General features: G+C 56.5%; 1 protein-coding gene across 1 annotated transcript in view; it reads right to left on the reverse strand.

Moving 5' to 3' along the window:
* CACNA1G (calcium voltage-gated channel subunit alpha1 G) overlaps window positions 1-21,381 on the reverse strand; it is a 152,183-nt gene extending 130,802 nt beyond the window's left edge. The window contains exon 1 of the mRNA XM_075044450.1: window positions 20,920-21,381. Within this exon, the coding sequence (XP_074900551.1) occupies window positions 20,920-21,161 (242 nt within the window). The 5' untranslated portion in view covers window positions 21,162-21,381. The remainder of the gene's footprint in view (window positions 1-20,919) is intronic.
* Between the last annotated feature and the right edge of the window lie 386 nt (window positions 21,382-21,767).

Here is a 21,767-nt window from a genome sequence, read left to right on the forward strand (position 1 = left end):
GGCCGCGGCACCGCGCAAGCGATTCCCCGGCAGGGAACCGGCCTCAGTAATTTTAGAAAATGCCAGTTTGCTAAACCAGCCACCACACCTCCAGCGCCAGCCTGCAAGCTCCACGTTCTCCCCAGCTTTTATTTGGGCAGGCGTGGGCCAGCCGGGAGGAGCGAGGAGCGCCCAGCGCTGCCAGCTCACCCAGCCAGCTGCTCCCCCGGCTGTCCCGGCAGCTGGAGTCGTGGGAACACACCAGAAATCGCTAGAAAAGCATGAAAACATAAATCACGCTCCCCATCCGCAGCTCGGGATGGGGCTGGAGGCAAAAGGGAAGCCGGCGTTTGTGTCGTTTCGAAACTTGCTGGGTTGGTGCTGGGTTCATTCACTGAGTCTACTAGCTCGAAGGGAAAGGACAGACAGCCGAGGACAGGGGCTGAAACGCCGAGACCGCGGGCGCCTCCGAGAGCCGTGCTTGACTCCCAGGGAGCCAGCTGGAGCACAGTTAAACTGGCACTTGAGCCTTGACATCCCTCCGGCACCAGCAGCCTGCCCGTGCTGCCGCACCCGGAGTGGTACAGCGGGATGCATCCTGCACCCATCCCGCTACCCTCGTACCCAACGGTCTCGCAACCTCCAGCGTCCTCACCATCACGTTCTGGTCGTGGGGCTCTGCTGATGGCGAGGGAGGAGGAGGAGGAGGAGGAGGAACAACGTCCTACCAACACTTCTGGCCAGCATACGTGGTTTTTTTTTTTCTACACAAAATAAATTCCACATATTTAACAGTGATGCAGTATTTCAAGCCACACTCGTTAGCACCTGCTGTGAGCATCTCCGACAGCACCGCTCATTCATCCCGTCTGCCCACGCACCCTTGGCAGCGACAGCAGGAGGGGTGCGGGGGGTCCCCGGGATCTGTGTCGCTCCACAGGGAGCTGGCACGGGGACGCTGGCACCAACCTCCTGTCCCCTGCGCTGCTCCGGCCAGGCAAGGTGAGACGCGATGGGAGGGCACCCGCTCCCCTGCCCTGCCGGGCAGCATAACTCCCTGCAGAGACCCGACACGCTCATCTCCCCCACCGCCCGAGCAGGGCAGGATCAGGCCCTGTGGGAGCTGCCAACGGCGTTTTCCCCTTCCCCCTCCTCCAGCCCAGCTGCAGCATGGGGCCGTGGGAGGTGGGAACGAGGCAGCGAAAGGTATCAAACGTGGCACCGAACCCGGCCATAAATAATCTCCCGAGCGCAGCCAGGTTTTGCAGCCTTTCCCCCACCTTCCTCCGGCAAACCTGGGAGCGTCCTGGATTCCTAACCTGGAAACGGAGCGAGACGGTGGAAATAGCAGTGACATTCTCCCCTCTTCTGAAAAGGTGGGGATGAAAAGCAGCAGCGTCAGGGCGAGCTGCAGCCTCACCCGGCTCCACGGGCAGCACCGGCCACAGTGCAGGGATGGTGTGACCCACGGGTTGACGAACCATGGCCCCTCCACCCCTTTCCCACCCCAGGAAAATTTCATCTCATGATTAAGATACAGGATTGCCAAAAAGATCCTGCCTAGCGTCGCTTTTCCTGTATGCCTGGAGGCAAATCATCTCATCTGCCATATGCATCAGTTCAGCGTATAAAATTCGTGGAATAATAACAACAAGGATTTTTTTTTTCCTCCTCCCCGTCGTGCTCTCTCATGTCTGTTGGGAGTGCAGACTCCCCGGGACAGCATCGGCTGCCTGCATGCCGCAGTGCCCAGCGCGGCTGCACCCATGGGTGCCACATTTCACAAGCACATGTCGCTGCTCGGGCTGGCTGTCCTTGGAAGATAGTCTAGGCAAAAATAACGGAGCTGGCCCTCCCCACCTTCCACCAGGGTATTTAACGCTAACGCGATAATCTCCTCTCCCCACGCACACACGCATTTTCTTGGAAGAGCAATAAAGGAGAATAAAAATATGAGTCTGGGAATGCTGGACGTTTACGAAGCCACCACCCTAGCAAGGCTTGGATGGCCAAAAGGCGAGCGGAGGGATGCCCGCAGCTCCGGTACATCCCGACAGGGTCCCGAGGGCAAGCGCAGCCGCTCAGCCGTACCCCACCTCAGCACCACCGGCGTGCCTCGGCTGGGAAACCCACCCCAGTTTAATCCACTTTGGCCTGAAAAATTGGGTGGTGGAAAGGTAGCGGGGAGGGACCACAGTCTGGCGTGATAAGTGGATTTTCACAGGTTCCTGCAAGGCTGGAGGCAGAAGGAGCTGCCCACCGGTGCTTTTGCCAACCGACCCCCAGCTTCAGCCCACAGCATCCTTCAGGGCTGCGAACACCAAAATCTCTGCCAACACCAAAATCTCCGCCACGGCAGTGGCTCACCCCAAGCGGGCTCTCAGCAAAAGCATCCTGGGTGCTGCATGCACACAAATCCTCGGTGGGGCTGTATTAGTCCAGTCACGCAGACCCATTGATTCGGGAGCATTAATTGGTCTTCACTGTTCAAATACCAACCTCAATTAGAGCCACTTTTCCTTTTTTTTTTTTCCTCTTTTTTTTTCCCCTTTGCTGGATCCTTCCCCTTGACTCTGCTAGTTTAATACGAGAATACCTACACTGGCCTTGGGGAGACTTGGCGTTAACTGTACATTTGTATCTAATTTATAGTCAGGCTCATCGCAGCCTTAATGAGCATGCCTCTAAAGAAAAGGGGGAGAAAAAAAAAAAAAAAAAGACACCTACTGCAGGGGATGTTTGCTGCCAGGCTTGGAGCCGCTCAGTCATTAAGGGGGATTTGGAGATGGCACTGCCAGCTCTGAGCTCTGGGTTTGAACAAATCCCAAATTCGGATGATGCTTAGCTGGAGTGACAGCACAGCCTTTCTTTCCCTGGGAGTTATCCCATCAATGCCGAGCGCATCCCAAAGGAGGAGCGCGGCTCTGTCCCACCGCAGCCCGCCCAGCCTCCAGCCCCCCGCTAGCCGGGAATGCAACGGCCCTTGAAGTTGCTCTAATTCTCATTATTTCCTTCCACTGATTTCCTACCCGTGGCATCCCAAGCCAAAGCCCAGGAGAAAACGGCCAGGATTTCAGATTTAATTAAACCTCGCTGAGCTGGCTGCAGCCCTCCTTCGAGGCCGGCGCTGATGCCATTATCGCTGAGCCCCCCGCGCACGGCAGGATGAGCCCGTGCCGATGCCGGGGAGCCGGAGGGGGCAACTCCTGCCCCATGCTGGCTGGCATGGGGGTCCCTGCTAAAGTCCATGGCTTGGGGTTAATTCCCTTCCCAGAAGCACCACACACTTGTCAGGGTAAGAAGCCCAATAACTGGAGATTTTACCCCAATTCCCTTTTTTTTTTTTTTTTTTTTTTTTTACCAGTTTAATGGAGCCCCAGGATCCTCAGCCTGGTGCCAAAACCACGCTGGAAACTGAAAGCTGGCTTCATTAGGTTGGAGACGGAGAGGCAGGCTGCGCTCCCCAGCTCTGCCTGGGGTCTAAAATAATCCCAAAGGAAGTTTTTCCCAGGTCTCTGATGCTAAAGGAGGGGAGCAGGGTGCTGCAAGCACCCATGGGAGACCCCTGCCTCTGGCAACAGTTCTGTGTAGGAGAGACCGCAGCAGAGGCAGGAGCACCCAGTGAAGCCACCCAAAATTGCAAGTTAATTCTCTGCCTAGGGACAACCGGTGCTGGGGATGGACAGCGGGGAGGTGGCTGTGGCAAGGACCTCCCCAGGCTGAGGTTGTCTCTTTGCTTGGGGTACAGCAAGTTGTCTACAGAAGGTGTCCAGGGTGCAAAGCCAGTGGGAAGCAGAGACTCACAAACAAGTCAGGTCCTTTTAATCCTGACATCAAATCGGGTATTTTGCTTTCTTTCGCTAGCCACCCTGACCAGCTCCAGCAGAATCTGGAAGAGGAGTACAGGACACCACACACAAAGATAACTAAACTCCTCCAATTTGCACCTAAAATTGCCAGCTAGGTAAAGGAGGAGCAGGGGAAGCGTGCCCCATCCCCAGGGAGGGGCAGAGCCCTGCTATGCCCCAGGGTCGGTGCCTGGCCGGTCTCGGCACACTGGCTAACCAGTCAGCACAGCCTCGATTTTCCCATGAACTGCTTCCAGTCCTGCTTTAAAAGATGAACTGGAAATGACAGTCTTGAGAGCCACCAGCAGCCCCACTGGCCACAGCAGCTCAGACCAACGGGCATATACTGGTGCATTACCTGGACGCCAAATCGCTCCTTCCTTTTGCCATTTATTGTGGAATTCCACACACACACCCCCCCCCCAAACTCTAAACCATTACGTGTCCAACACAAGCAGCAGAGGAGATGCAGCAAAGCACTCTGGACCGATTGCTTTGCAAGCTGCCTTTCACGGGGCACGGGTCGAGATGTGCGGTGAGATTTTGGTGCGAGGGGAGGGATTTCCCATCGGGATGGAGCCGGGAAGGAGGGAAGGCTGCTGCCGCTGCCCTAAGAGCCCCAGCACCTCAGTGGGGAGGCGAAAACAGTAACATCACAACAACTGCAGAGGTGGCTCCTTGCTGCCAGCCCCAACAGCCAGAAGAGCTTTGGCACAGAGATTTCCTGTGGTTTTAAAGCTCATCCCATCACTGCACCAATTTCATGCCTGACCAGGATGGACCCACAACCCCAAACTGGCCGGCAGGAACCACCTCTCTCGCAGCCCTGCTCTTGGCCAGCGTTTATCTTCCCACAACAGACAAACCACGGGTGAAACTCCAAAAAGCCTCGACTGTTTCAAAGTCCCCCAGTCCCACCTGACAAGCACTTGAGCAAAGTCAGAGCTTAAGTCCTCCAGAAAGCCAGTGGAACTTAGACACTGCCAAACGTGTTACCTAACCTCGTCTCCCAGTGCCCTGCAGACTGAGCACCAGCCAGGAGGAGAAAAATAAATAAGAAAGAAAGGCTTGGCCTGAAAGTTCACAAAAAAAAAAAAAAATATTAACCAGCTCAGTTCACAGCCTTTAAAAAAAAACCAAAGCCATAAACCTTCCCAAAGCAATCACATTTATTTGCAGGAGTGTTTACAGAAACCAGAGATACTCCTGAGTGTCCATGCAATGCGTTTTTTAATGGTAGGTCTGCGACAACAGGGGAAGAAGGGCTGAAATGCATTTGCAAGACACACTTCAACAGCTCCAAATAAATGAATTCCTAAAATTTTCAGCCTATTAGTGAATAAACTCAGGAAATAGTTGCGTTTGCTGAAGCGATTCAGCAGAGTGCTGCACCCAGCACGTGCACGCAACTTGACGTCCACAGCATTTTACAAGAGCCGGGGCTGCTCTGAGCTTGCATGGCCTTGCCACGCTGTGGCATAGCCCCGGCAGACCCCTCGCACCCGACAGCTACAAATCCTAATTAACCTGTAACAGCTAGGGCTAGTTAATAAGGTGCCGAGCAAGCCACTGCAGGAGGCTGCGGGGAGAGCCAGTGTGTGCCCTGCTGCCTCCCCCTTGCTGGATGCTGCCCATCGAGGAGTGACATTCCCAGCCCCTACGCCCCATTTTGGCAGCTTGGAAAACGCCAGCTCGGGAGATGGAGGACGAGGTGACCCCAGACATGGCAAGAAAAACCAGCCTGCGAGCGCCTGCAAACCATTTTGACTGCGGCGAGGTAGTTTCCAACCCTCCAGCCCCGAGCACCTCTTATTTTTCTCCCCCTTCAGCAACCCAAAGCCCGTCGGACAATTAATTCAAATCATTTTTCCCCCTCAAGACCTGCTGCCCTTGTGGAAAAAAACAAACCAAAACAAAAACCAAACAAAAAACCAACCCTGGGCAGCTTGCACCTTCCCCATCTTCATCAGCCTGGGAACATCCCACTGAGCAGAACCCCCAAATCCCGTTACAAGCCCGATTCCCGTGAAGCCCCTGGGGTCCGGCCGGCCCCGAGCCCCCCCTCCCCGCAGTGGTGGGGTCATCTCGGGATAAACCCCCCCCTTACCACCCCCCAGAGCGGAGATTGAACGCAACGATGCTAAAAAACTACCCGGCCCGTTTCCATGGGTACGTGAGGCACATGTTGCTATGTGATGTTCGGTCCGTTACCATGGAGACGGCAGGGATGTCACCACGCAGGGCTTATTAGTTGCCATGGCTATTAAAAGGCGCTTGTCCTCTGGGGACCTCCAAGGACCAGGGCCACCAGCTTCCCCTGGGTCTCTCTCCGGGATGCCACCAGCTCCCTGGGAGCCCGGTGGGGGCCGCGGCCACGCAGGTCCCCCAGCACCATGCAGGTCCCCGAGGCCACGGTGATGGGCACCTCCGAGCGAAGGTAAAGGGGGAGCCCAGCCCCATGTTTTCCCACGGAGAACAGCATCACACCCCAGGCCACCGCATGCCCTTGCCCATAACTAAGCAGAGCGTCCCAGCAATGGGGATTTACTGGGGGGGTTACAGTTGACAGAGAGAGCCTAACCCCCCAAGGTGAGCACACAGAAGGGCTGCCGTTGCCATCTGCCCATCAAACCTTGTTATACCTCCCAACAGCACAGCACAGAGGATACATCTTTGCCCCGCCTCAGAGATGACTGTATGACCAAAACCACACGTTACCAGGCAAAAAAACCACAACAGGACTCAGCCCTTACAGACAAGGCAGCGCCGCAAAAATAAATATAAGAGCATCGTCCACCCCGAGGTCTTGCAGATAGCCCTAACCTGGACTTCCCCACAGGGAACTGAAGCTAAACAAATCAGATCCTGAGGCTGGGATTTACCTGGGATTAGACACCCCACTTTCAGATCCTGAGGCTGGGATTTACCTGGGATTAGACACCCCACTTCGCTACAGGCGACAGCTTTTCATGTTCCCCCACGCGTGCTTCGCGTGGCTGCAGCCGTCCCGGCAATGTGAGTCTGATCCTGAACAAGGTGCTGAGCAGAACAGGCTGCCGTGGGACCATCCGAGCCCACAGAGCTGCTCAGTTACTCACTAAGGACCAGCACAGCAATGGCCCAGAAGTTCATTTGCCATCTCCGTAGCCAGATTTTCAGCCCTTCCCTCCTCCTCCTCAGCCACACAGTGCAGTACAGCCCCTGCCTGCTACTTCCAAACCCCATTTCTCCAAGTGCAGAGAGCTCCTTGTCCCTTCTCCAGCCCCTGCAGACACCTGGGCTACCAGCCCCCAGGACCCCGACGCAGGATCCGACCTCCAGCCTCACTCCGCTCCCAGCAGCTCCCAAGTGCGGCTTCACACCTCGGCCCAGCTCACAGCCCTGAACCAGCCACTCCGCCTTCTCTCTAATTGCATTCCAGGAGGGGAAACAGAGATGCAAGAAAGTCCTGGCTTTTATTTTATTTTATTTTTTCCCCCCTTTAGATAGGCCAAGGCCACCGCTGCAGAGCCCCCGCACTGCCTGGCCAGGACAGCGTCTGAACCCATCTCTATCTGATTGCAAACCACTTCCCTAACAAGCTCAAAGTGGGGGTTTATGAGGCCATATAAACCCCCTATGGAAAATACTTACTTGCTTTATTAAATAAATTAAAGGTATTATTTTCTCATCATTTTGTTAGATTTTCTAGGAAGGATATAATTTTTCATTTAACTCCATTGCACGAAAAAAACCCACAACTGAAAACCTATAGAAAGGTATATTACCCTGTAGTGGAAAATTAGATTCCTCCTACACAATACTATAGGATGATTAAATATAACATATAGGAATATAACATGTTATTAAATTGTATAGTATCTTTCTAGAAAGACCTACAGTATAGGATTCCAAAAATTACTCCCAAAACCCATTATGTTTCAATCCAGCCCAGCTGGTTTCCTTTCTATTACATGCTGCAAGACTTTTCCTGAAAGGTTAGGGTTTTAATTGCATCTTGAAATGCTGCCGCAGTTGTGCTCCGAGAACGGCTCCAAACTCCTCTGGACACGACAAACCTGAGTGGGAAACCCCCGGCCTTGGGGCAGGATGGATGCAGGGATGAACAGGGGGATGGATGCAGGGATGGATGTGACCTCGCTCTCTCCCACAGTCAAAAAATTTTTGACTTTGCCTTTATTGGCAGAGGGGAGAGGGTCCCAGCCGGGGCAGAGCTTGTCCTAGCCCCATGGGTTCATGGGCACAAAGCAATTCTGTATTTCAGTTTAACTGGTCCCATCCCTCTCCCAGCACTCATTACCCCAAATATTAGGGGGGGTTCAAATAGTTATCGGTGCCCCAGCATCGTGGACCCATGCTCTTCCCCCTCTGCAAGAAAAAAAGGGTTAGGGATAAAAGTTGCCTTTAGCTGTTGCCATAGAGACTTTCCGGCTCAGCACAGAAACCCCAAATCTTGTCAAAAATGGAAGAATTTAAGATTTTAATCAGCAAGAATGCACAGGAGGCCAGGAGCATCAATGCACATCCTTGCCTTAACAGTCTCTGCCTTTAGATGCATTCGACCCCCATTTAATAGCATCCTAAGAGCCAGCCAGGAGAGGGGATGGAAAGAGAGAGGAACGAAAGCGATGAAAAATCCTGTCCGCTTTCGAGTATTTTCTCTCCCCGCCGAAAGCAGCCTTTTGCTGGCCAGGCTGATTTCTGGACCAACAACCCACCGGCCAAGCTGTTTGTGTTCCCGCTTCCTTCATCCGCTGCCAGAAAAAGAAAATAAAATTCAACAATACGAGCTAGGCAAAATATTTCCCGGAACCGCTGCTATTTCTCCCATAAACTTCACCTCACAGCCAGCGCGGCCAGCAGCGGGGGGAGGAAAAATCCCAACTTCGAGCACCACGAGATGTTTTTGTGACCATCTCAAAATTGCTTTTTTCTGCCGCATCCTCCACATTTACTCCTGACCCGACTTCCACCACGACCACAAATCAAAACACCGTGGGATAAACTCACTGCTCTGGCATTTTCACTGCTTGGCAGAGCCCCGGCTAAGACAAACACTGCCAGGAGCGCGCTTTGGTGGCTGCCTTTCCCCCACCAGCCCGGGCAGCACGCTGCAGCGTGCCGAGGTGGCCGGAGGATCCTATTTTACCACCATTTAAGACTTGCGGTGAGTTCGGGAGGGGATGGCATCTGTCAGCAGCTTGGGGATGGGGCAGCGGTTTCACCAGGCAGCAGGATGCTGGGGATAACCAAAGCCGCGGCGTTGGGGAAAAGCCTCCGGTGCCAAGGGGTGTTGTGTTTCGTGCCTGAGGATACGAAGTTTGAGGAATACCAAAACAAGGAACTTCAAAAAGGAGCGGCGTTGGCCCGGGGAATATTGTTGTATGAGCTCAGCCTCTTCGGAGCGATGGAAAAAAAAAAAAAAAAAATCACGCGCTGACCCCGAAGCGACGACGGGAAGAGTCTGTGCGCGGGGCTCGAGCGCAGCCCTGTGCCACCAGCATCCACCCAAGGCGCCCAGAGGGGAGCTGGGGGGGACGCGAGCACCCACGGCAGCACCCTGCACAGGAGGGGGTGCTCCCCCGCACACCCCAGCACCCCAAACTGCTCCACAGCCCAAAAGTCAGGGAAGGCCCCAGATGCGGGGGCTCGGGCAGGTGACCCCACAAGCCCCCTGGCAAGAGGTGAGCTTGCCGTCGGCTCGCAGCCCGGGCAGGCTGAGGTGTCTCTCCAAAACCTTCCGCCACCACCGAGTACCCATCCGCTCGGCTTCTCAGCCAGCCCCTCGTGTTTACCTGCTGCTGCACACCCAGATGCCCACCAGGATGAAGGTTTATTTGCTTTCTGCTGACCCCATCCCTCCCAGCGCTGGGGGACGCAGGATGCATCCGCACCACCATCAGCTCCTCCAGAAACCCAGAACTGGAGTCAGGAGCCAGCAGGCAAGGAAAGTGCCGGAGGGAAAGGGTGCGGATGGGGAGTTACAGGCTAAAAGAGCCACTCCAGCACCGGCTCATCCTTGGAAACAAGATGACTTTGGCTTGAAGGTCACCGGGAGAGGAGTTTTGTGACTCTTTTCTGTGCGTTTGCTTTTCTTCCATTGCAAAAGCACATCTCACCACCGTGCTGCCATGCCCTGGGCCCTGCTCAGCCCACGGTGGGTACGTGTGTACGTACACACACACCGTGTGCAACCCTACAAACTGCCCTGGAGTCCCCCGGAGCTCTCGAGGCCGCTGCCAGGCTCGGGGCAAGGGCTCTGCTCAGGGACCCTTGCTCTTCCCGCTCCCCCTTTGCTCTGGACTAAAGCAGCCGGGCACCCATGGGTGCAGCCAAGCACCTGCATGGCCTTCAGATATAGGGTTGAGGAAGAGGGTACCATCGCCTGTGCCCAGGTAAAGGCTATGGACCACTCCAAATAGGATTCACCAAATGCAGGGAAAGGCCCCCAGCCCTCCCCTGCGCAGCCCCATCCCCCTTGAGCAGCTCCCTCGCCTGCTTTCTCTCTTGCTGTGCCTGTGTGTGGGTGTATTTGGAAACGAGATCTTTCCAGCTGAACTGCAAAATGAAATGCAGAGATCACAACTCCTCGAATAGCTTCATCGCGCACACACACTCCCCCCCCCAACCTCCATCCTGCCCCCGATGCAAAACCCAGGCAATAGTAAAAAAAAAAAAAAAAAAAAAAAAAAAAGAGGTGGAAAAAATCAAGGTATTCAGCAATTGAAAGGAGGGGATCTGGGGGAGGGGAGGAGGAGGCACAGCAAAGCGCTTTCTGTGCATCCTTTTATCCCCCAATTCACCACCAGATTTGCAGCTTGACCGCCGCTTGCCCAACCCTCTGCGCTCCCAGAGCTGAGACAACCCAGTTTCATGGGGCTACGAGAAAAGAGAAAACAAAACCCAGCAAAAGCCAAGCCCAAAACCCAGCTGCGAGGTTTGAACATCCGCTGCTGGAGGAGCCAGAGCCCATTTACTGAGACGAAGGAAGAAGCGTCTCCACCCTCGCTGTGGGTACCCCACGCTGGCCTTGGGCTCCTCCGCTGTTTTCCAGCCTGGTAAAAGACAGGATTCCCCGGTGCTGCTGCCACAAGCGGTTTCTGAAGAAGAAGGGGCTTCCATTTGCCCACGGCAGGGGAAATTGCTCCCACGGGAGATGAGCTTTGGTGGCCGGGGCTGGAGGGGAAAGGCAGAGCTTGGGGAACGGGCTGCCAGAGGGGACAAGACGTGCTCCATCCTAAGGGATGGGCCGGCAGGGGAAAATAGAAGCATCCTAACAAATACCCTCACCGGAGCAATGCCTAACCCAGGCAAAGGGATGCACCAGTGCCTGGAGCAATGGGCGAGGGGCAGGGAGGAGCAGGGGTGGGGGCTCGGAGCACCGCTCGCCTGGCCCAAGGCTCCTCGGCTAACACGGGCTGTGCCAGAGAATGGGGTCAACACACGCTGCCATAAGGAGAGTCACGTAGGCAATGAGTTATCCCTACACGAAACAGAGCCCGAGGTGGGAAGGAAATACCCGCCTTAGCTGGAAGAAGGACAGACTGCCACGGCTCAGCCACCCCAGCGCTTGCTCCAGCCTCACGAGAAAGGGGACGACGACAGGTCAGCCTAGCCTACGCCGTCACCAAACCACGAGTTTCCCAAGCTGCTGACCCCGTGGGCACCCACATCACACGGGTACAACAGGCCCAGGACACAGAGAAGCCCACCTGCCCCAGCACGAGGAATGTCGAGCTGCAAAATTCCCCACGCCAGCCCCACGGCCGGCATTGCTGGGGTGTCCGGGATCGGCATCACTTCCACTGGGTCATCCAGACCGGAGCATCCGCGCAGCATCGAGGGCTGAAAGAGAAGATATCGCTCCTCTCCGCAGGCTCACAGATACCCCAACCCCTTGGCCAGGGCTATCGAGGGGTGCGCTGAGACTCCCCGGCTTACCTCACCAAGCCATCCTCAACCCCCAGACAACTGCCTAAGGGGGACAAAATCCCAGGCACGGGGGAAAAAGGGAGCGGACAAGAATACGAGGCTCCAGCTGCAATCCGTCCGAACTCCAGAGCCGAGGAGCTTCACCCGCGCCTCTCCCCCGAGTCGAATCGGGCTCCGCGCCCTCCAGCGCTGAGCCGGCTGGGGGATTACAAACAATAAAGTGATTTATGCGAGGCAGAGGCCTTCAAGATTTATGCTGTACGCTCGCAGTAAAGTGCAAACACATTCCCCTCCGCACGTGGCTGGGTCCTTTGTCAGAGGAATTTGGATTTTTGACCCCAGAAGTCAGGATGAGTCTCTGAAGGAGCATCAGAGACAGACCTGCACTGCGACCCCGAGCAGATTATGGTCTCAGGGGTATATCCCAAGACATATTTATGGTCCTCCAAAGCAAGATAAGTCAATAACCGCATACAGTAGCAGTTACAAGTCAGATATTAATTTAATTCCTCTCCTCCCTGTCTGCCCAAATAAGCATTAATTCAATGGAGCATCAGGGCCCCGTTATTTATCATTCTTACTGGGGTTTCCGTTTTCTCCCGTTAAGGTAGAATTGCTACAGCCAGGCTATCTAGACACGATGGTTCCTGAATTAAAGATACTCTGCATCTAACGCAGGCATGGGGACCACCAGCCCCGACCCAGGTTTCATGCTATTAGCAGCTAACGCCGACGCGGAGGAGGCTGGTTAAAGTGCAGCCCATCAAATGCACTTGAAAGCCTTATTCAATCCGCAGCAGAAGGAACATTTTATTCCTACAGACCCCGGGGCTGAGCGGGAGCCGAGACGTTCGCTCCCTCCCGCAGGATCCGGCCAACCCAGCCCCGGGGGCTGTGCACCCCACCACGGCAGCGCTCCCCGCCACCCCCCCAGAGCCGGGTTCCTCCCAAGTCTCGTCTCAACCCAGAGCTAAAAATGAACCTTATTCATGATTAACATCTATATTTGCATAGCGTGGCTGGCAGCTTAACACCAAATAAATGTTTTGGCAGAGGGAGTCACAGGCATGGGGGCGAGCCCTGCCCTCCAGAAGGGAGCTTCAGCCTTGCCATGGGTTAACGAGCACTTTCTAATTGAATTAACAAATCATTAACAAGTCCTGTCCGCCATCTGGGCAGAGGAGGGCTCTGCCTTGGGCTGCTTTCCGCCACCAGCATCTCGGGAGCGCGCAGAGGCAGTCAATAACGCCGTAGGAGGAGGGAGTGCTAAACCTGACCTGATTAAGTTATGAATCACAGGAAATCCTGAAGGCATAAACCCCCCCGGGGCGGTCGGGCTGCCAAGGTGGGTGAATCCCGGTGAATCCCCTCACCCGCTCCGCTGCCGCCGGCTGCGGGTTTGCCATCAGCCTCAGGGTTAGGAAGCATCTCGAGGCTGGTTCGGTGGATGCACTGGGGGAAATCTCTTGGAAGAGACCCAAATTAGAGATAAATGTAAGGATGCTTTGCATCAGGAACCCTGTAAGTGTGGGGCTAGCATCTGGATTACAGTAAATAAATCCCCTTTTCTTTATAAGCTCGTCTGTGCCAAGCTCCCAGCTCTCACCCATCACCTGCTTTAGCATTTTCTTCCCATTTTCACCCCCCTCTGCCCTCACCCCTGGGCTTCACATCCCAGCAGAGGGAGAGAGAAAGCCGGGAGGACACGAGTGACAAAAAAACCCAAACCACCAAACGACAGCCAGTCCCTTCCGCCTAGGAAACACGTTAAAAATCCCAGCCAAAACCACGTTTCAGGCACAGGAGCCAAACCAATAGACAATTTCCATCCACTTGTGACTAACTGGTGAACTTCTGAGGGTTGAGTCACGGGCACATCCCGGTCCCACACACGTGTGCATGGCCCCGGCTTGGGGCTCACACCGGGACCTGCCCGGCCGTGCTGCACCTCGAGCACGCGATTCTGTTCCTGGCACCCCGACAGCCCATTTCCCGTAAGGCAGTAACCAGCGCCATGGCAGTCATCACGGAGATCGAGCCTGAAAGTTTCTCTCGGCAAATATTCAGGCTGAAAAATGTGCTTTTTCCATCTGCTCAAAGCCTCTTTGCTGGGGCTTTGGTAGGAAGCAGATGTGAGAGTATCCCAAAGCACGATCGGTCGTTACTCACTCCGTTATATAAAACCATGAGAATTTCCTCCTTTTTTTTTTTTTTATTTTTTTTTTTTATTTTTTATTTCTTAGCACCAGGCCAGATTCCTGGGTGAGAGGCCAAGGCTGGCGAAAGCCAAAGCCAAACAAACCCAGGTTGGGGGAAACCTCCGCGTGCATCACCAACCAAAGGGAATATTTCACATCTAGGTCACTCAGCGGAGAGCCAAGGCGCCGGGGAAGGGAAAGCCACGATCTGGCCTCATAACAAGCCCAGAAACACTTAGGCCTCCTAATTAACTAGGAAATTCAACCCCCTCCAAACCACAGCGAAGCTTCAAAGCCCTCCCCAACCTGACTCCGGATGCTCCTTCCCCGGTTCCCCACGGACGGCCCCGCTCCCCCCGACCCTCCTCCCCATCCGCGGCAGCCAGCAAAGCTGCCGGGGGCAAAGGCTCCCCCCGGGGCTCCTCTTCCAAGGGAAAAGGATTTCATGATCCAAATGAAAAAGCCATCGGGGAGGTTCATTTGGCCAAAGGTTTTCTCCCTTCCAGCAAAACAGTAGAAAAAGAAAAGGAAAGCTAAGAGAGACCTGGGCAGGGAACTTGGGGCAATCAAAAACTTGGTCTTTTCTGCACGGAAAAAAAGTGAAACAGAGTTTAAAGCAAAAAAATGGGAAAAAAAGCATTTTTTCAGCACGACGCCAAAACATCTGCAGGGGGTGTGGGGGGAGAAGAAAGCAGAAAATTTTCTATGCATCATAAAATCCCGGGCATTTCCAAACTGGCTCCAACACCCAGCGCTACTGAACGGGGGAAGAGAGCACAAAAGCCGATCAAGTCGAGAGCAACGAGTCCGCCCGATCAGCCGGGAGACACGTCGGCCCCATAGATGAGCGGCGGCTGGGGTGGTCTGGCACTATCCTGAATTACCGCCCACCTATCTGAGCCCCCCGGTCCTGGGCACGAGGGGCTGGGGAAGAGGCTGCGATCCCCTCCCAGCCACCCTGCCTCGGCTCCTGGCCCCAAATGAAAAGCAGGTCTCCGGAGATGGGCCTCCCCCCCAAACCCGCGTGGGAGCCCTTGTTCCGGATTTCCTACAAGAAGCCAAAGCAGAGCTTGTCCCCGAGCAGAGTAGGGTCCCCGGGCAGGACGGGGCCACCCCTCCCGGCCGGGGCTCCCCACGCCAGGATGACATAACCGTGAACCGCATGAGGCCGAGCCTTTTGTCTGCACGCCGGGAGAGAGGGAGGGAAAGCAAGAAAGGAAGAAAGAAAGAAAACTTCTGGAAGTCATTACGATTCCTCTGCTCCAGTCTCCTTTTTGGCAGACAGCTTCCCTCTCCCCTTCCCTCCCCGCCCCCCCCAGCCCGCTTCAAAATGCCAGCCTATGATTTTTAAATGAGAAAAAGCTGCGCTGTACTCCAGCGCTTGGATAAACTCCTACACAAACTTCCAGATGTGACACAACAGCCTGGACGAGGGAATTCGCAGAAGAATCTCCTTAAAAAACACACACGCAGGGAGCAAAGGATGCGCCCTGCTGCTGGCACGGCCGGGCGATGGCCGGGTCCGGAGATCCCTGGGAGATGCGTTACCGAGATTAGGATCGAGGGGCTCCCGGCTCTGCTGGGGAGGCAGCAAGGAGAGGGATGCTGGCCGCTGCCCCCAGCTCCGGGAGGTGAATACTCCTGCCGAGCTCCCGAAGGGTTTGCGATCAGCAGGGAAGAGAGAGGGTTTGCAGTTATTTGTCCCTTGGAAGGAGGGAAAGAACCGCCGCACCCTCGCGCAGCCCTTGCTAAAAGGCAATGGGTCCCGCTTCCCTCCGAGATCCTCGCGCGGGAGCTGGTGGGAGCTCAGGGATGCGCCAGCGTCTGCCCCGGGGAGCAGCAGGATGCTCCATCCTGGCTGGGGGGGCCAAGGGGCTGTGGGACCCCCCCCCAGCCAGGCAAGTCATCCTTCTCATTTCCCCCCAGGAGCCGGGGAAGGGGCATGGAGCTGGCGGAGGCTCGGCCGCAGCAGCAGCGTTTCCTTCTGCCCGGGGAGGGGCAGGAGGTGCCGGCTGGTGAACCAGGTCATGGGAGAGAAACAAGTTCAGGTGCGCTGGGGTGGATCAGATGCAAGTGAAGCAAACGGATTCTGACTCCTTTGCAGGGTCTTGAAATCAAACCAAGATCCCTTTCAGGTCCAACCTCTCAAAACAAAGCATCTTGCTTTGTTCAACCCAAAAGTGATGTTAGAACAGATGCACTGAACTTTAAAGGACACTGCGTGTGCTCTCCCCTCAAAACACACCCTTCTGATAACTAAAAAAAAAAAAATAATTATATTTTTACCCCTGTGCTACAGCTGAACCCTTCAAAGAGCAGCACGTGCAGCGCCCGGCTCTCCCCATGAGCTGGCACAGCCGAGGAGGGGACGAGGACCCCGAGCACCCACGGAGGTGTCGGGGGTTCTGCTCGCACCGTGGGCATCCCCATGGGAACGCTTTGGGAGGCACCGCAGGGGTTGGGAAGCCCAAACCGCAGTACAGCTCAGCGGGTTCCGTTCTCATCCCCACCAAGCAGGAGGCTCCTTGCCCCGGTGCAGACGGACGCACAGACGTGTCCCTCCAGGAGAGCCGGATCCAGCCAGGCCGATGCAGAGCGGTGCCGGCACAAGGACCCACGGGGCTCGAAGCGAGCTCGACGGGCGAGGGCTGACCGGCCCCCTCGGTGGGGCCAGCGCTGCCTTCCACGATGCACCGAGCTCCAGCCCGGCGGCTCCAGCCGTCCCGTGAGCCAGCCCGGCGCAGACCTCAGCTATGCCTTGGCATGAGGCCCCGAGGGCTCCGGGCCCGCTCCTGGAGGCCGCCGGCCATCTGCAGCTCTGCCGACTTTCAACGAGAGCTGGGGGCACTCGGCAGCTCCCCAGGACCGAGCCTTTGATCATCCACCTCTCGCTAATGGGAAGCGAGCGGAGCCGTGCGAGGCGGCTGCTGGAAGAGCCCTCTGGGTTTTTATTGCAGACCAAAGGCAGAAGGCAGGGCTGGTTGCCGTGACCGGATCAGAGATGCGTTTCTTTCCTAAAGCCATTTTTGAAACCCAAATCCTGAGGACCGTGCGCGGGAGCAGCCAGGCGAGACGGGAGCACTCCTCCCAGCGCCATCCAAACCCACCCTCCCCGGCGAGGGCATTCACGGGGCTGCCTTTCACCCTCCGAACCGGGACGAAAAGATGGGATTTCAACCAATTTGGGGGTGTCTCCCCAGAACAGCACATTTCAGCAGCTTTTTGCAGCCCCCCCATTGCCGGCGTGCTGCTCTCCAGGCAGCAGCGCTCTGCAGGCAGACACTGCGCGGGGGAAGAGGCAGATTTCAGTACTACAATAGAGATCACAGGCCCTTTCAGTTACACTGTTATTTTCCTATTCAGAGCTCTTAACACCAAGCCGTAGCATCCTCCCCACTTTCTCCATCCCCGCTCTTCAATCACTCCGTAACTCTCAAGAAATAGCCTCGTTTCTTGTCTCTGATCAGAGAAGCTGCCTGGCACAGACCCCGCTACAGCCTTTCATCCTCCCAGCCTTCATGGTGCTTTTATTTTATAAGTGAAAGTCAAGTAACCAGCTTGCCTCCTCTTTTCTCCCCCCTCCTCAGAAATGCCAGCTTCTCCTCTCACTGCCTTGCCAGCACGCACACCAGGACACCCCGCCTGTCACCGCAGTCCTTCCCAACCCCGAGTCCGTGGGTCCTTCGCTGTGACCATTTAACACGTCCCACCCACGCTCCTGCTCCTTCTCTTTTGACCCAGGTGGTCCTCACCCAGGGCAGAGCCTTTCATCCCAGAGCCAACGGGAACATGCGGGTGGGAAACCAGCCTCATGCCTCCCGGGTCCTTGCAGCACCCAGAGAGGTTTTTGCTCAAAGACCACGATGGAGTGGAGGGGGAGGACAGCTTGGCAGGGCTGATACAGTTTTAGGGTTAAAAACCCAAGATTTCAGGTGCTGGAGTATTTCTGGATCAGGACAAGCTTCATGACCTCTTTCTAGTCCTAAGGGAGAGGAGGAGGGGGAGAGCAGCACAGGTCCACCCGACTCTGCTCCAGACAGCAAGGGAGAAGCCTCCTTGGCTCAGGCAGAGGATGCTCTGACTGGAAACACAGTAGAAAAGACCAACAAACCACCTCGACAGGACTTTGCGTCCTTGCTGGACACTCGGCACATCAACCGCCACGCTCCCCCTAAGCCCGCATCCCAGCCTTGGCTACTACAGTCACACAAGCTTCCCGAACAGGGATGGAGAGCAGCATCCCAGGAGCTCCATCTGCATCCCAGGGGCACAAGCTGCCCTTCCCGGGGCAGGCGAGGGAGCTGCAGGTGCAGGAGCAGCTCCAGCACCTCCTCCCGACACCTCGTCAGCAGCAAAGTTTATCAGCCAGATTAGCACACCGCAGACCCGCTTTGCCAAGCCAGCAAGCCATGCACCTCCACAGGCACAGCTCAAACAAGAGCCTTCCCATCCAATTTCTTCACGGGCAGCCAGCCTCACGCATGGAAGGGTAAAAACCACCCAAGAGAGTGGCAGAAGCCAGTGAAAGCCCCAAACCCCCAGGGACCGGGGCAGGATTCACCAGCCACGTGAGCCCAAGCGCTGTCACTCCTCTCCAGGGCAGCTGGTGGCAACAAAGACTTTCCAGCGACGTGATTATACGGTTTTAGCACCAGAGCATGATTCCTAGAAGATTACGGCCTGAGAAGGGCCACTTTACTGGCCCACCACGCTAAAGGGAAAAAATAAAAGTAATAAATATAAACAAGCAATGGCTCAGCTCCGGCACTCGGGCTGCAGAGAGCCGAAGGGACAAGCAAGATGCTGCTCTGCTGAACGGCCCAGCAAGCAATGGGACGCAGTGTGGGTGCCAAGCTGGCCACTGCCTTCCTCTCATCTGCAGGCTGAACTGCTTTTTTTGTGTTGTTTTTAAATAAACTCCCCCAATTCTGGGTCAGTGACCCTGAAAACAAACAGCCGCATGCAGACACACGACTCGGAGACCCACAGCATCGTCCCCTGTGGCCCCGGGGGCTCCCAGAAAGCGCCTTTCTGTGTCAGTAATGAGTGAAAAATTAGCGACAAGGAAAATCCCAGCTTGCAGGGCTGCACCTAATGCTCATCCCCTGCTCGCAGCAGAGCTTGCAGGTGCCCACAATACCACTAATTTTCCAAGGACAAAAGTTAATCTGCTTGTATGTGCATCCACAGAGGAGAATACGCATTTCAAGCCATTATCGGGGTGGGGGATTTTACTGAAAACAACTAAGAACATGCAGGTGTTAACACCTGCTTCAAAACAGCATCATTAGTAAGGAAAATGAAAAAAAAAAAAAAGACTTGAAAACATATTTAAGCCAGCAATCATAAATTAATATTAGTCATAGTAGGCAACAAGAACACACTGACTTGCAGCCTGTCGTTAGTATTTCTTCCCAAAACAGAAGGCTTCACAAAGTTGCAAGATTTCCTAAGATGCTTAAATAAATGCAGCTTTGAACTGTTCAGCTGGTGTGAAAGAGATTTGGGGGGAAACTGCCAGGAGTATTCATGACTGGGAAAAGAAATCTTGTTTTTCCCCTCCTGGGGGACATTTTAGGAAAGAAGGCAGCCTGTTTATCAGATAAATTATTGCTGAAGCTCAAGTAAAACAATATTCGCAACTCTGGCAGACCCTTGCCGCTCTTCCTGGGCACACCGACCTCAGCCAAAATGTAATTCCTAACAGTTCCCGCACACCAGGAGCAGAGGAGGACTCGCACAGGATATTCTGGCCCTCTACACCATGTAACATGTCCTCCCTGCTACCGCACAGCCTCTCCCACTCCAGATGTGGGTTTGCTGCCCATACATACTCGCCTGCCTTTTGCACAGGCAGAGCGGCTCGGACCCGGTAACTTGCCGCTCAGCCGGGCAGCGGCTGCCTCTCCCACACCAGCCCCTACTGGAAGCCACATCGCTTCGCTTTATTTCATTTCGGGTTTTTGTTTCTGCAAATAATAAATGGAACTGAAGTTTGGGGATGGTAAAACACTTGCAATGCTACAAACAGTGTGCTGGTTGCAACTCAACTCCAGGGGAGGCTTTAAAAGCACCAAGACCATGGCAAGAAGCAATTTTTCTATTGTCTTTTCTATTTCTTTTTTTTTTCCCCCCCTCTTCTTTTGAAAGCTTAAACTTGACTGAAGCAGCTCAGACACAGAGCCTGCGCTGGAGCAGACAGGGAGTTTGGAAGGAGACCAGACACCTTTGTGGGGTCACGGCTCACCCCAGGACCTGGCAAGCGGCAGCCCTTGGCTGATGCACACCCCGGGGACCGTAATCCCCGCTTGGCCCAGACCCCTCCAAGCAAGGAGCATCCCCCAGGACACTGCAGAGAGAGGGCCCTTCAGCCAGCCTCGCATGCTGTGAATTATTTAGGGACCCTAGAGCCGGGCAGCAAACCAAACCCCCAGCACCACTGCCTCCCCCCAGATTGCACCCCCCCTTAAAACCTTCTGGGAAGGGACCGGGGAGCCTAAAACTGGTGAGAAACGGGGTCAGGGAGGAGAATGGTTCTGCAAGGGGGGGGGCAGGCTGGGGTTCGGCTCCCTCGGTGTGCCGGGGGGAGCGGGGACACGGGAGGCCGGCCGATCCCCGGGGCTCGAAGGGCCACCCGGGGCTCCCGCTTCGACTCCCGGTGAAGCGGCGCGGCGGAGCCTGCGGGAACCGGGGCATCGCGGCGGGGCGGCCGGGAGTGGGGAGCCCCGAGCCCCCTCCAGCAGCCCGGAAAACTTCCCGGCCGGGCAGCGGGGAGGGGGGAGAGCACCGCCCGCGTTCCCCCCCCCCCCAAACCCGGGGCAACGGAGGGTGATGGGTCCCCCCAAACCCCGGCTCCTTCCCCAGCACCCAGCGGGCTCCAGCCGGGAGATGCCCGCCGCTCCGGGGGTAGAACGGGGGGGGCCGCGGGGCTTACCTCGCCGCCGAACACCTGCAAAGGATACGGGTTACAGACCAGCCGGAGGCACCAGCTCCGCGGCCGGCTCTCCTGGCTCAGGTAGAAGAAGACGACGGGGGCCAACGCCGGGTAGGGCAGCGCCTCCGCCTCCGAATCACCGCTGCCCGCCTCCCTGTCCCCCGGCCCCGGGCGGCCCCCGGCCCCGGACAGGTCATTAAGGCGGATGAAAGTCTTGGCTCTGCCCGGCTCCGGCTCCTCCTCGGCTGCTCGCGGTCCATCCTCGTCCATCCTCCGGCCGGCGGCCCCGGGGAGGGGGGGGGAGCCGGGACGACACGGGGCGAGCCGGGGGAGGGGGGGGCGCCTAACGAGGCGCGGCCATGGCGGGGCCGGGGGGCTGGGGGCTGCGGCGGGGCGGCTTCAGCGCCGGGGTGGCATGGCCGGGCGAGCCGCTGCCTCGCCCCCCGCCGGGGCCGGGGACCGGGCCGCCCCCCTCGCCCTGCCCTGCCGTCTGCGGGCTCCGTAGCTCCTCCTCGCCGTGCCTCCGGGGGCCCGAGCCGGGCGAGCCGCGGGCAAGGGGAAGGCGGCGGCGGCGGCGGGGCGGCCCCCCGCTGCCGGTGCTGGCCCCCACCCGCGGGGCGGGCCGCCTTAGCGGCTCTGCCTGCCCCCTCCGCGCCCCCCCAACATCTGCCCGGGCCGGGGGCGGGGGGTGCTGCCCGGGGCCGGCCGGGCGGAGGATGCTCCCGCGGGCGGCCGCGCCGAGCCGAGCGCTCCGCACAGCTGGATCCCTCACTCCAACTTCAAGTCCCGGCTCCTCCTCCCCCCGCCGCCAATAGGAGCTCGTTCCCGGCCCCTCCGCCTTTCCCCATTGGCTGTCGGCGCTGTCCGTCCGGGGAG

This window comes from Buteo buteo, chromosome 13, assembly GCF_964188355.1.
Source record: "Buteo buteo chromosome 13, bButBut1.hap1.1, whole genome shotgun sequence".
Lineage (NCBI taxonomy): Eukaryota > Metazoa > Chordata > Aves > Accipitriformes > Accipitridae > Buteo > Buteo buteo.